The sequence below is a fragment of the Sceloporus undulatus genome, chromosome 3, assembly GCF_019175285.1.
Source record: "Sceloporus undulatus isolate JIND9_A2432 ecotype Alabama chromosome 3, SceUnd_v1.1, whole genome shotgun sequence".
In the NCBI taxonomy this organism is placed as follows: domain Eukaryota; kingdom Metazoa; phylum Chordata; class Lepidosauria; order Squamata; family Phrynosomatidae; genus Sceloporus; species Sceloporus undulatus.
In genome coordinates, this window is record NC_056524.1 from 29,306,134 (window position 1) to 29,322,187 (window position 16,054).

The 16,054-nt window shown below is 41.3% G+C and overlaps 1 protein-coding gene across 1 annotated transcript in view; it reads right to left on the reverse strand.

Annotated features, from left to right (window-relative positions):
• Positions 1-16,054, reverse strand: part of SACS (sacsin molecular chaperone) — a 63,809-nt gene that overhangs the window by 33,497 nt on the left and 14,258 nt on the right. Inside the window, 1 exon segment of the mRNA XM_042458598.1 lies at positions 14,256-14,763. Within this exon segment, the coding sequence (XP_042314532.1) occupies positions 14,256-14,296 (41 nt within the window). The 5' untranslated portion in view covers positions 14,297-14,763.

Consider the following 16,054-nt stretch of genomic DNA (forward strand, 5'->3'; position numbering starts at 1 on the left):
GGAATTCTGGAAAGTGTAGTTGTTGTGGCACCAGGGCTTTCTCTCTGACAGAGAAGGCTAAATGTCTCCCGAAACTACATTTCCCACAATTCCCTAGCACTGAGCCAGGGCAGTTAAAGCGGTCTCAAACTGGAGTGTGTTTTGGATTTGGGCCAATGCTGTAGCATAAGGTTTGGTAGACTTGGGATGCATCCTCCCTGCGGAAGTAATCCAGTTTGTGATCGCTTTAACTGTCCTGACTCAATGCTAGGGGATTCTGGGAACTGTAGTTTTGTGAGACATTTAGCCTTCTCTGTCAGAGAGAGCTCTGGCTGTACTAAATGTCTCCCAAAACTACAGTTCACCCACAATTCCCTCCCATTGAGCCTCAGGGCAGTTAAAAGTCTCAAACAGGTTTGTTTTTTCTGCTGTAGCTCCAGATTTTATGGTCCATAGCACACTGCAGAAATAATCCAGTTCGAGACCGCTTTAATTGTCCAGGCTCAGTGCTAGGGAATCCTGGGAATTGCAGTTTGTTGTGGCACCAGAGCTCTCTCTGACATAGAAGGCTAGATGTCTCACAAAACTACAGTTCCCAGAATTCCCTAGCTTTGAGCCAAGGCAGTTAAAGCAGTCTCAAACCAGATTATTTCTGTAGCCTAAAACCATGAGGAGATACTATGGACCATCGATTTATAGCCGGAGGAAATACACCAGTTTTTTAACACACCAAACAAACTATACATTTTTAACATTAAACACCTTCACGGAAAAATACAAAATAGTTCTAAAATGCACTCTTTCTAAGTGAAATCACAAGAGAAATTAAGTAGGTAGCATCAGGATGGGATTTCCTGAGCTGGATTTTTAACCCCAAAGCACTGAATAAAAGAAGTTAATTCAAGCAAATCGCCATGGGGATTACAAGTGACCAAGCAGCTATTAAAGCAGTTGTAAAGCTCATGTTTAATTTTTAATTTTTCTTTCAAGAAGAGATACCAACCAGTTCATCATAACAACAATCATTCAAAGAGTGCAAAGGAACAAGGGGAACCAAGAGAGCTGCTAAATGTAATGGCCAATTCTTACCTGGAATTAATTATTATGTCCAACTTTTGGATCTTTGCTTAGCTACGAAACATATTATTATTACCATCATCAGCATCAGGATTGCCTGAGAAGGCAAGCCAATGCTACATAAAATACTCTGCGTTGAGTCCCTAAGTTGGGAGAAAGGTGGAAAATATTATATTTTCCACCTTTCTCCCAACTTAAGGACTCAATGCAGAGTATCTTATGTAGCTTTGGCTTGTCTTCTCAAGCAATCCTACACAGTCAGGAATAAGTGAGTTGGTGACCACAAGTTCTTGACTACCTCAGTCAGAAATTTCCTGTATCAATCTGAAAATATCATAGCTTCCTGTGCAAAGCGAGATCAAAGCAAGAACCATTTGCACAGGCATGCATTGAAAACTTGCCTGTGTGTGTTCATGCAGTGCTCACAGAATCACAGAGTTGGAAGACACCACAAGGACCATACAGTCCAACCCATGCCATGCAAGAAATCACAATCAAAGCATTCCCAATTGATGGCCATCCAGCCTCTGTTTAAAGGACTCCAAAGAAGGAGACACCACCACACTGAGCCAGGACAGTTAAAGGAGTCTCAAACTGGATTATTTCTGCAGTGTGCTTTGGACCTAGGGCACTATCATTCCCCCTTATCTAAAGTATTATCAGCTTTTTACCCAGGGAAAGCTGGCAGTGGTGCATTTGAACTGAGTTGGGGCAGGTCTATATTGGCTAGAATATGCCAGGTTACCTCCAGAGTATTCTGGACCCGAAGCTGCCCATGCCTCCCCATTCATTACCCACATGTTCAAGAGTGACACCGCATGGCTGTCTACACAGCGTTCCACTGCGCTTCCCACTGCCGCTGGCACAGGTCACTCTCCCTGAGGCTATAAATGAGCTGCCCAGTATCAATCACATGGCTGCACCCCTTGTTCTGACCTCAGAGGAGCAACTGGTGCAGGTAGCGGGATGCTGTGTAAATAGCTGTCCAGTGTCATTCCAGAGAAGATCCAGAAAAAGTGGTGAATCTTTTAAAGTAGGAATGGCCCAGATTCGCTGTGGGACTGCCCTTTCCATGCATAGACAATCTGCAATTGAATCGGGCCTTTGGCCCTGTGTCGTCTGGACAGGGCAATGTGTGAATGGATGTGGGAACTGCTACAAATGGCCCATGTAGGCATGCCCTTGGTAATCTTTTTTTCTCTTCTCTCTAACTGGCAAGAGTATGAGCACATGAGGGTGGTGGTGGTGGTGGTGATGATGATGATGATGATGATGATGATGATGATGATGATGATGATGATTAATTGTTTCCCCCTGCCTTGATCCAAGGGAAGCGGCAGGTAAGAAATGATGATGATAATAATTTCTTACCCATTTCTCTCCATGGATCGAGGTGGGGGACAACAACAGTTAACAAACAACACCAGTTAAAACACTTCAGTTAAAATACATCTCAGTTTAAAAGGACAAATAAAATGGACACACATTAAAATAATCCACATCTAAAATTCAACATTTAAAATTCACAAATTTAAAAGTCATCAGGATAAGTCTGCTGTTAGAGACTGGTCTTTGATGCTGTTTTAAATTCAGACAGTGTATTCAGCCGTCGAATCTCATCTGGCAGATCATTCCACAGTCTAGGGGTGGCTGAAGAAAAAGTCTTCTAGCTGACAATTCTCATCCTAGTCCTAGATGACTGAAGTAAATGTCCGCCAGAGGACCTGGGTGTATGGGTGGATTATATGAGAGGAGGTGACCCTGTAGGTAATCTGGACCCAAACATGTAGGGCTTTAAATGTAATAACCATCACTTTGTACCTTGCCCTGAAACTGACTGGTAGCAGCTGAGTGTAGTACAAGCACACCATGTAGTCAGTATAGCGACAACTGCCCCTCAAATCATTCTTTTCTGTTGTGAGGAGGGCAGATCCTCAAGACATAACATGTATCCATTCACAGATTACAATTTGCCCTCCCTATCCATGGATCCTTTATCCATGAATTCAACCATCCACTGCTTGAAAATATCCCAAAAAGATATAAATTCCAAAAAACAAACCTTGATGCTGCAGTTTTATATAAGGGACACCATTTCACTACGACATTGTGTTTAACAGGACTAGAGTATCCATGGATTTTGGTATCCACGGAGGGTCCTGGAACCAAACCCTATGGATACTGAGACATGGCAGCTATTTCTATCTTCTCAGTATGTCACAATACATTTAAGTAGCTCAATATTTTAATTCAAAAGCAAGACACTGGATAACCCACTACTTGGAAGAGCTATTTCTGTTAGTAATTTTTAGCATATTTCAAGAGTTCAGTGAAAATATTTGAATAGGGTACAAGGCACATTTGTTCTTAATGTAATAAAACACAACTGAAACAAAATAATTATTTTAAGGATTTTTTTTTTTTCAAATTTAAACTGGGGGGGATGGATCCCATTATAAGGAAGCCCTGATGGTGCAGCAGTTAAATGCCAGTACTGCAGCCACAAGGTTGTGAGTTCGATCCCAGGCAGGGCTCCAAGGCCCACTCAGCCTTCCATCCTTTCATAGGTCAGTAAAATGAGTATCCAGCTTGTTGGGGGCAATTGGCTTATGCATTGTAAACGACTTGGGGGTGCTAGTTCACTGATAAGCTGCATAGAAATGTACTTGCTATTGCTATATGTCAGAAACAACTTGAAAGGCACACAACAAGAAATAGCAAAAATTCGACATTTGACAGTGGTGATTTTGCAAAACAAGAACTTAAGGAACAAATCTATTTCTACAGAAATACCTTGAGAGCCAGCAGCTTTTGCCTTTCAGATCACACTTCACGTCATTTTAAAATAATACCTTAAAAAACAACAGCTTTGTATTTCAATCCAATAATCCTTTGGTGAGCTGCTCCTGTTAAGACTGGCATGGTTTTAATTAAAATCTGCTTGGCCACTGTTGTGGAAAAACCCATCCTGAATCATGATCTTAAACTACAACCAAGAATTGCAGGAACAGAGTAATCTGCAATTTTGTGGCGTTTATCATAAAACCAAGAGACCAATGACCTTTTGTTGGAGTTAGTAATAACTTTGATGCTGAATGACTAGGGTCTTTTGGACAACCATGCACAGCAAGAATCAGCCGCTTCTTAAGTGTTACTGGACATGCCTACAAATAAACAGGACAGACCTGAATACATATGGGTATTCTGAACAAATAATTGGGGGCTTAGTAATGCAACACAACATCTACTGCAGTAAGAGACCTACAATTGCAGCTGCTAAGCTTCTGCAGTGCTGGCAGGAAAATGCCAGTGACTCAGCAACCACATTTAACTATGAGACAATCCACTGCTATTATAGAACTTTTTGTGCTACAATAAGTAATGCATACATTTCTGGTGGATCCTAATGGATTTTTAATGTCATTGGGGTGGAAAGATTTTACAGTTACTTGTCACTTATCAGAAGCACCTACAGGCTGGTTAATATTATATCAAGCAACAGAGATGGCATCCTTCAAGTTTAAAGAACATATGAAGAGAAATGGAGGATCAGATTGAAGACCTATCTAATCTAGCATTCAGTTTACACAGTACTGTAGTCAAAAAACTGCCTTTCGTACAAGCAAGACGAGTGCAAATTCCCCGTGTTTTGCATTTTCAGCAACTAAATTTGCATGATATGAGAATATCAGCTTCAATCAACCCTAAATTGAATGTGTCAGTCCCAACTAAAGTAAAGTATCAATAAAGTAAAATGGCTGTATCAATACACAGAGGGATCTTGTAGCACCTTTGAGACTAACTGAGCAAAATAAGTTGTAGCATAAGCTTTGGTAGACTTTGTCTACTTCCTCAGATGCATGGACTGAACAAGTTAGTCTCAAAGGTGATACAACATCTCTTTGTGATGGAGTGGTGAATGGTAGGGGTAGATTTGGATGGAAGAAGAGAGGAAGTGACTTAAAGAATAAGAGATGAAGTAGTGGGGTTGAAGGTAAGGAAGGGTGGAAGAGTAAGGGATGTATGGGAGGATGTGGTGGTGAAAACTGACAAGATGAACTCAGGATGTGAATAAGAGATTTGGTATGTAGAGATTAAATTGTTATGCTTTATAAATGCTATGAATGTGGTTGTGTAACTTTAAATTGCTTGTAATAAAAGCTGATACTGTATATAAAAAAAAAAGGTGCTAGAAGATTCCTTTGCAAGAAAACAAAAATAATATCCACGGAAGAAATACATAGTACATTCAACCTAGACAAAGAGGAAATCAAGATAGTTAAGAGTTCCTGCACCTAGGATCAAACATTGATCAGAATGGTGAATGTGGTCAAGAAGTCAGAAGAAGACTAGGAATGGGAAGGGCAGTCATGAAAGAACCAGGCAAGATCCTGAAGAGTAAAGATATACATCTTTAGTTAGAATCGTCCAAGCCATTATGTTCCCCATCACCATCCATAACTCTCTTCGCAACCTTGCAACCCATAGCTTCCCCCACATTTACAAAGTGCTTCCACTTTCAAACTGATGTTAGTAGCCACTGCTTCAGAGCATCCGCCTTCTCTCCTCCCCTTCTTCCCTCCCAGCCAGACAAAAGCAATACCGTATCTTCCCTACATTAACAAACTTTGCATTCTCTTAATTTCCAAAATCTTTCCATATTGAATCCAATATTTGTAGCCATTGCCACAAAGGGAAGGCATGGCATTGCTTTTGTTTTACCAAAAGAGAGCAGGAGTGGAAAAATGAAGATGAAGGACAGAAGCTGGATCCTCCCAGGTGGTGGCTGCAAATGTTGGATTCAAAGAAAAGGACTTGGGAAATTAAGAGGAAGAAAAGTTTGGCAAAGCAGGGGGGGTGTATGGTGTTGGTTTCCGCTGGCTAGGAGAAAGGGTGAGAAAGAGATGGGGCAAAGAGGTCAGCCTTGTTAAGCAGCAGCTACCAAGTTGTGAATAGTCAAAACCACATACAACACCTTTTTAGAAATCTCTAGGTCCTCAAGTGCAACTCTGTGGTTAACATCTGTCAGACATTGACCACACAATTGCGCTGGAGAAGCTACAAATGCTAGTAGAATGTTCTGTCCAGGAATCTCTAGGTCCTTCAGTGCGATCTTTGGTTAAAGTTGACCACAGAGTTGCACTGGAGGATCTAGATATTCCTAGAGGGAACATATTAATAAAATCTGTGAATAATCAAATACACAAAAGTCAAAGCAACAAATGTATTATGCTTTCCTGCACCTAAAGATGAGGAGCTAAATTTCAGGATAAGCAGTACTGAAAGACGATAAAGTCTGATTGTATCGTGTGAGATGGCTTTAAAACACACAGACCTATCGGCACCCTGCTCTCCATGGATTCTGTCTGGAATTGTTTGTATGTTATGTTGTACTTGTGCAGTGTCAACACAGAAAAAGCCAGGAGAGAGGGGAGGGGACTAGGGAAGCAGACAATGGTTGCATGCACTTGAACTCATCATATTGTTTGGAGCAAGACAGTGAGTAAAGTGCCAACATCATGACTCATGAGCCTTCTTGCTGCATAAGCACTGGCAGGAGCAGCAGCACAGGACCTAGAAATAAGCTACAACTGTGCTTTGATGGCCACCATTTTAGCAGGCAAAAGGGATGCCACATCAGTTCTGGTCAGCTCTCTGGCTGCTTGGTAAGGTGGCTGTTTCAGGGTAGGAAGTGCCTCAAAACTGCAAGGCATTGGCATAGCACCACAAAAGGGGTTTTCACCTTTAGAATGGGATGGGGGGAGGGGCTGAATGTTTTTCAGCCAAAATAAAAAGTTGGACAATTCCAAGATCTTTGGGGTCAGTTGTGGTCCTAGTGGCCACACTGAATCCCCAAAGTATGTGGCCTGTAGACCACACAATTATCATGTTTGATATCTGCTTTTTAAATTTTTATCGGCACTATTATGTTATCTGCACATTCTCATTCTGTGGCTCATTATACACTCAGGATAGAAACTGCCACCTGGTAGCAGCCATTCTATCATGTTGCAGCGCATCAAATGATAGAAAGTGGGGCCACTTTATCAGGGCTTCTAAGAAAACCTGTTCCATCAGGCTCCTTTCCACTCAGTTGTTAAGAATGTTAAATCTTTACAAACTGATGCCAGAAATTGCTTAGTCTTCCAGCCTGATCCCCTTTTCCTTTCATGTAATTTTTTTTTAATGTGAGCATGTAGTTAAAACCTGCACTGTTTGTTACTGAGATTATACAGTATAAGCCAGCCTGGAAGACTCTTTGGCTGAAGAATGGGGTAAAAATACCTTAAACCCCTTAATAAATAAATAAAAGCTCACTAGATTTATTGTCTATGCAACCATTCCCAAATGTTTGCTTATCCCACATTGTTAATCACTAGACTAGAGTGAATTCTAAAACATATTATGGACATCAAAAGAATGTTGAATATAAACATAGGCTGGAATTCACTTATCACAATTATGGATGTGTAACCTAGAGTTACACATCTGTAACTGATTAGTATTCATAGTTCCTATGTATTTGCAATTGTAACACTTGCCATGATTGTAAACATGTAGTGTAGGGTATCTTTCAGAAAAAAGCAAAACCACCTCTTGAGTATTCCTTGTCTAAGAAAATCTGATGAAATTTATGGGGTCATCATACGTCAGCAAGTGACTTGAAGACACACCCACACCCACAACCTTAATGAACCAGACCAAGAGGCTTATCACATTGGTTATTAAATCGATTTACCCTTATTCCGTTTAAAGCTGAATTTGGGTGGCATCCTGACTACATCAGATGTTTTTTGCTGCTGAATCTGCCGCCCAAATATAGCCTGAGTCCATCCCCACTTCCAGAGCCACTCCTCCCAGCTCTTTTCAGATCCAGCTGTTTTCTGACTTAAGAAAATGGCGAGCGGAGCAGCTCTGGAAGCAGGGATGGACCTGGGCTGTATTTGGGCAGCAGATTTGGCAGCAAAACACGTCTGATAAGATCAGGATGCTATCCGAATTTAGCTTTAAACAGGATAGAGATAAATTGATTTAATAACCAATGCGATAAGCCTCGAAGACACATTTTATAAACTGGTAACAATGAACTAAGGAAGGCACAGCCCTGAATCGGCAAGACCTGAGCAGGGCTACTGATGACAGGGTGACTTGGAGGTCTCTCATTCATAGAGCCACTATAAGTTGAAGTTGAGTTGATGGCAGTTATCAATAATAACAACAAACTATACCTTCAAGGTTCAAATATCTGAATGGGTATTGGAACCGTGGTCTTCAGGGTCCTAGTCCAACACTCAAACCACTATACCAAACAGGCTCTGTTCACAAAAGGGCTAAAATCTTAATATTAACTAACTTCCTTCTGCATTGTTGGTGTCCTTCCAGCCAGCCTCCCCTTGAAAGACACAAAGAGAAGTTCAACTATGTGTCCTATCCCCTATGAAATTCATGGAGCTTGACTTGAAGGTAGACACACGCAAACTTTGACTGCCATGGTTCTGCCCTATGGAATTTTGGCATATTCAGTTTAGAGAGGGATGATGATGATGATGATGATGATGATGATTTTATTTACTTATATCCTGCCCTTCTCCCAATATAGGGTCTCAAGGCAGCTAAAACAATACAACTGAAAAACAATACGAAAGCATTAAAATTTAAAATTCTTAGCTGGAAAGCAATAGTTCCTCATGAGACTACAAATCCCAGGATCCCACAAGGTGTTGTCATGGCAGTTGAAGTGGAATCCATGGGTTATTCTGCAGTGTGAAAGGTCTATACACGGTGATTAGAAGCTAGAGCTTTCATTCAGAAGACAAAAAAGCAAGCAAAGAGTGTTCAGATTCAGATTCAGTCCACTGAAGTCTGATTTTTTGTCCATCCACCTCTGCATTTTCTCAAGCAGTAAATCTGCAAGCAGAGATCCTACCCATGCTTGGCTACCTGACGGACTTTCAGCAGCTTTTGAAATCATACCCTGAGCTCCTCAAATAAAAGTCAGAAATAACTGAAATCTCATTCAGATCTCAAACACTTTGTCAGTACTTTGCATGCTTTAAGTACGATTAGTATAGGAATGTGTGAAGTCTCCAGTCAGGTGTTCATTCCATTTCAAAATGATGTCTCAGTTCCTAAGTATTCCATTGTTCACTTCCATGCAATGGCTAAATATTGTGGAACTATGTGCACAGCTGCCAAATGTTATTGTCACATTTCTGTAGTTATGACCATCTGACTTAGAGAGTTGTAATGGAATCCTGATAACCTCATTTCTCTCTCTTCCGCTGGTGGGACTGGAGTGGGAACACAGAAACACAACATTCCAGTACTTGTAGTAGACAACAAACAATTTGTATTGTTGGGAACAAAAGTTTGAATGCATTTGTCTCCATTATTCCTTAATATAGAACGCCAGTTCTATACACAGACACAGACCCACCTGGCTGTTATTTGCACCATGAGGAAAAACTGCCTTGGCTCAGTGGTAGAGAATCCTGGGAATTGTAGTTTATTCTGGCACCAGAGCTCTCTGACAAGGAAGGCTAAATGTCTCACCAAATGACAGTTCCCAGAATTCTCTAGCATTGAGCCAGGGTAGCTAAAGCGATGTCAGAGTGGATTATTTCTGCAGTGTGTTTAGGACCTATGTAACTGTAGTCCAATATGTAGTTGGAACCTGAAAATGAACACCAACAATCTGAATGATAATACAGACTTTTCTCCAATTTCACAACAGTTAACAAACCACACTAATTAATATTTGCATGTATCTGTTATTCCAGTCAGATTCCAATAACCTGTCTTCTGGATACCAGCTTTTGGGAGTGGGGGGCTTAGTACAATAGGGATCCTTGGCTTTTATCACTCTTTTGGTTCCTAGTAAAACTAGTTAGAGTTACAACACCACAATAAAATATAAAAATATAATTTTTAATAAAACCATTGAACTAGTTAATGATTTTTAAAGTTTACACTTACACAACCATCTTTTTTTTCTTGCCAGCATTTTGATTTATCAATTTTTATTGCATACATCAACTTGCTCAATAAAATTTGCAGTGTGAAAAATTGGCTTCCAAGTACAAGGGCTAGATTTATTTATTATGTGCATGTTATTTAATTTAAAAACAAACAAACAAACAAAATGTGCCATTTCATCGGCAGTATAAAAAGACTGCAGACAAGAAGTCAGAAGAAGACTAGGAATGGGAAGGACAACTATAAAAGAAAACATCCTAAAGTGTAAAGATATACATTCTAAAGTTAGAATCATCCAAGCCATAGGGTTTGCATCATCATCTATGAATGTGAGATCTGGACAATGAAGAAAGCAGATAGGAAGAAAATTCATTCATTTGAGATGTGGTGCTGGAGAAGAGTGCTGAGAACACTGTGGATGGCGAAAAAGACAAACAGTTGGGTCCTAGAACAAATCAACCCTGAACTCTCCCTGGAAGCCAAGATGACTAAACTGGGGCTGCTATACTTTGGCCACATCATGAGAAGGCATGGCTCCTTAGAAAAGGCAATGATGTTGGGGAAGGTAGTAGAAAGAGACAAAGACCGCATGCCAGATGGATAGACTCAGACAGGGAGACAATGGGACTGAGTCTGGAGGACCTGAGCAGAAAGATAGAGCATAAGGGGGGGGGGGGTTGGAGATGTCTCATTCACCATTGCCATGAGTCAACATCAACTCAAAGCCAGCTAACAACAACAAACAACAGTAAAAAGGATATGACCTTGAGTTAAGCTGAAACCAGAAACACACTCTTCAAACTACCAAATTTCTTTAAAAAAAAAAAAAAAAGAATTCTGAGGTGTGGGCCAAATGTAACGAAGCCTTTATGGATGAAAAATTGAATCCTTGTTGGGAAGGGGAGCACAGCTGCCCTCTTTTAACTGCAGTGGATATGGGCCAGTCACAGTATATCAGAGTTGAAACTATGCAGGTCAATTCATCATGCAGGTGGTAGCCTGGCCTTACCTCCTACTTCTCTCATTACCCTCTTTCTGAGTAACTGGTCAGCCAGCCATCATAGAAGCTTTGTATACACTTGTGTAAGCAACACACTGGCCTTTTGTCAAGTCATGGACTTCTCCCCTTTCCCACCTGGTGAACAGCCCTGCCAGACTACCCCCACCAGTGGCCACAGTGGGCAAATGGCAGAGGTGCCTTGGCCGGTGGAAGAAGGTGGACAAGGAGGTGTCTTGGGAACACCCCACCTGTGTTCACACCCCCCCCCAAGGTGTCACCCGGTCCTGCACCCTCCTGGTTACGCCCCTGCTTCAGGATTTCAGGATAAACAAAGCATAGTGGTCATGTAGCATAGTGGTTTGAGCATTTCGCTATGTTCTGGAGACCTGAGTTCAAATCCCCTCTCAGCAATGGAAACCCACTGGGAGGACAAGGCAAATCCCTCTCAACAATTCTACCAAGAAAACAATGATCTAATGGGTCTACTTTAGACCCTGTGATGGTGTGGCCTTGGGCAACCTCTTTCAGTTTCAGAGAATGGCAATGACAAACCCTCTCTGAAGAACTTTGCCAAGAAAACCCCATGATACGTGGTTCACCTTAGGGTCACCATAAGTTGGAAACAACTTGAAGGCACACAACAACAACAACAACAACAACAACACGATTTCTCTGTGTAAACCTGCTGATGTCTACTTTATTACTCTGGATTACATGATTTAATAACTTACTGTCCCTTAAATTCACAGTTTATCAGAATGCATTAATTATAATAAGATTGCTTCATTCTTGTTTGATTCAAGAAAACAAAAGTTAACTGATAAGGTGAAATGTTCAAATCCATTATAAAGCTGTATTAATCCAATTACTGATCTTTGTAAAGGCCGATATTCAGAGGCATCTTGTTCACAGCTCTGTACAAATGGAACAGCACAAACCGAGAGTTTATAGAGTTGAATTCAACCCCAAATAATACTAATGAGTTCATGCAACAATGTAGCATCCAACTAGTGTGGCTCTTCTGAGTGAAGAACAAAGAAAGGGTGATTTAAAAAAAAAACACTAGATGGCTATCACCTTAAGAAGTTAATGTGACCTGCCAAGGTCTTTCAAAAACCTTGCAAAGATTTGTGTGAATAGAATACTAGACCACTCTGAAAAAGTAGACTTGCCTTATAGTTATCATTTTTCCAGAAATTGCAGAAAGTGAAGTTTTAGTTATTATTAATATAGTTCTATTGGTGGATATGGAATTTACCAAGGCTTAGTGATTTGAGTGTTCGACTAAGACTCTGGAAACCAGGATTCGATTCCCCGATCAACCATGAAACCCACTGGGTGACCTTGGGAAAGTCACATGCTCTCAGCCACAGGGAAAGGCAATGGTAAACCTCCTCTGAACAAATTTTGCCAAGAAAACCCCATGATTTCTAAGAAAACTCCATGGCCTTAGGGTCACCATAGGTTGGAAATGGCTTGAGGGCACACAACAACAACAATAGAGACCAAAAGCTGTTGTCCCAAGGTGGAACCATCCAAATCTGGACAGTAGGAAAGAAACAAAGGGAGGGAATAAAAAGAAAGAGAGAAATAACGATGACTGGGAAAGAATATGTATGATGGAAGGGGGTAATTATATGTGACCGGTTCAGTTCTTAGCAAGAACATTGGCGTTATCTTACCCACCCACTACAGCAATGTAATGCTCTTGTATTGCATCATAATGTTGCCATGCAGATGCAAGCTTGTGCCCTGGTATGACAAGAAAGGTACATTCCCAGGTGTGGCTATGAAATTCCTGGATCTGTAAAGTCAGCAAGCTTTAACACTGTACAAAGCTAAAAACTGAGATTGTTACCCTTGGAGAAACTTTTTCCTTTATACAACCCATTTGGAAACATGAAATATCATAGTTATGTATTATTGTTACTGATCTTGAAATCATATCATTCATTTAATTTATCAGTCATACAGGTTGAATCTCCCTTACTAGGAATTCAAAATACTCCAAATAAGGGAGACTCAACTTGTATCATCATTCATCTGTAATCCCTGAAGATGTATGCATGCATTAACATTTGGATCAACTGAAAGTGACTATTATACCCACTGTATATTGTTTGCCCAGAGTAGTGGAATCACAATGTAGGTCTCTTGGCCAATGTTTCTGTTTAACTTGCTACTTGCCAGTGTGGAGATTCTTGAAAGCAGTGGACATGAATAGATAGGGGGATTCTATTTTAATTTGTTTTGTTTTTGCTTTAAGTGTTACATGAATGATGTTTTGACTGGAGGTCTGTGTGTATTGTCTCATTCCACCCTTTAAAAGACCTCAGTCCATGTTGGGTGAGTAAGGGAAAGCTAAGTAGAGCTGCCAGGGCTGACACATGTGTAAATTCAAGGGGCCTTGTGCTTGGGCATGCTTTCCCATTTCTTTTATGAGAAAACTATTTTGGATATATATTTGCCATTCTTCACTTCAAAGAAATAAGCAGGGAGACTCTTCTGCATAGATAATACTATGGTGAATCATTAGCTCATAGCCACAGATGGTATTACCACTGGCAACACAGGAGAGTATGGGGGGTTCAGACCACACCAGGTGACATCCCAAAGGAAAAGTGACACTCGGTTGGGCTCTCCTTCTCCTTTGGTGCAGAAGGAGCAAATGCATGTCCTTTCCAACTGCCCCATAGCCAGGCTTTCTCCGTGGGGAGGAAACCCACCAGTGACAGAGCTGGTCATGCACCCTTCTCGAGTGACACCCTCCACCCTGGGTGACACCCCAGCTAATGATGCCACTGGGTATTACTTCCCTAATGTATACAACTGAGGTATATACACCTGAGCCCAGAATTTCTGCTTACATTCTTTAAATATAACTTTGGCAAGCAAAACGAGCGTGGAGACCACACCAGCAAAAACCAGCAAACCAATATAAAATACAAGGCTGCTAAATATAACAGGGACGGGTAACTGTGCCACTCCAGATGTCTCAAAATTCACCCAGCCCTCAAAGAAGTGGGGGAAATGTGAGACTTGTAGTCCATATTAGAAACTTTCCAAGCTCTATACCAAATAACAGTTTGGCATTATGGACAAAAACAAACACTTGTACTTTTCACATGTTCTGCACAGGGGAAGCAGGGGAATACTAGCAAAATAAGATAATCTTCATGAGTCTACTTTTATTCTGAGATTTTACATTGGTTAGTTAATTTACCTGAGGCTATTAGTCTCAGTCTTCATCTTTTCAGTGGCCATGATATCTTCCTGCTAAGTACCCAAAGCTGAAAAGAAGGCAGTTTCTTCAACTGTACATCAGCTTCTCATCTTAAAAAAGCAGCGGCTCTAACCGACTACGTTGAATCATTCACTCCTTTCTTAACCCTTTATCTCCAAAAGGATACCATATTTATCACTGCTTCTTTCTTATCTGCTTTCCTTCAAATCCTTGTCTTTTAAGTAGCTCTTTGAAGGGCTTGGCTTTCTTGAGTTCAGCTGCAGATTAAACAGAGTGGTACTGATAACAGGAACATTATAGCAGCTAGTACCACAGCTTCAAGGAAAATCACACCATTTTCTTCTTTTATGTAGGTGAATATTGTCCCTCGTTGAAAACAAGTGGGAATGCCAAAGTGGTTTTCTTATTTCCTGGGATACAAAATACAATGACTGCATTTGAGTCCTGAATCTGGTAATGACCACATCTTATCATCATATCTGGGCTCCTACAGGGTAAAAAAGAAAATAAGTAAGGCAGGAGATTGACATGAATACAGGGAGAAACTGCACTGAAGGGTATGGAAAAGTCATTTCCTCTGAAGACAAAGCTGCAGTTTCTGGCTATTATGAGTCATGTTACTAATTTTACATTCCTCTGTACAGCTGTCATGCTTGAAAACCCAGGGAGCCCAGCAAGAAAAGAGTTAAGTGCTTTCCTTTTTCTCTTATGAAGTAATTCCAAGAGAAAGTAAGTATCTGCTTACTGAAGAAATTTATCTGTATTCCTTTAAAACCGGGATTCTATTTTCTTATTGTCCCAGCCTCCCATCTGATATGCCCTTTCTGAAGTTCTTTCATCCAACTGAAAGATTCTTTGGGGGAAAAATAACTGATGTAGTTTTGGACTAGGATTCTGGGAAACCAACTGGGTGACCTTGGGTAAGTCACACTCTCCCAGCTTCAGAGGATGGCAACTCCCCTCTGAACAAATTCTCCCAAGAAAGCTCTGTGATAGGTTTGCCTTAGGGCTGCCACAGGTCAGAAATAACTTGAAGGCAAACAACAACAACAAAATTATATAGAGAGAATATATAGGAAAATGTGGATTAAGGACTTCTAGCCTGATCTAATTCTGGGGCCATTCAGACTACAATTTAACCCGGTTTCATATTTGAATTTTGCACGTGAAGTTCATATTGGGCCTGATTCCATCACAATCCATGTTGAGGCTTGCACAAGGAAATGCCCCTTACCCCGGGGTATCCAGATTCGGGCTAAAATCTGTCTTTTCCCAAAAGACCCGGGTTCCGCGAAATATGACCTTGCCCTCGATCATGTTCGGGGCAAATTCAGGAAGGGATTAGGGTCGGAGGGCAGGCTGAGGGCAGAGGAAGAGGAGGAGGAGGAAAGAGTCGAAGGACTGGAGGTTGAGAGGAGACAAAAGGGGAAATCAGGGTGACTGACGGGGGCTGCAAAGGGCTGTAAGAGGGAGGGGGAGTGGAGAAAGTGATGGAGGAGGAGGAGGAGGAGGAGGAGGAGGGAGCCCTGGGAATAAGGGAGCCATGGAGAGCATCCTATAATGGAGCAGGAGGAGGAGGAGGATGAAGGAGCCAGGGCAGCTTGGGAGGGGAAGGTCAGAAGAAAAGAGGAGGAGGAGGATTGCCCAAGGAAATAGGGCTGTGGGGCTAAGCTGGGGGATGTAGGGAAATGGATGCAGCAGAAGCAGCCTCTTTTGACAATTTATGCGCATGATTTTTTGGGTGCTTGCTTTCCTCTTGCTCATGGAACTTAAGAGCC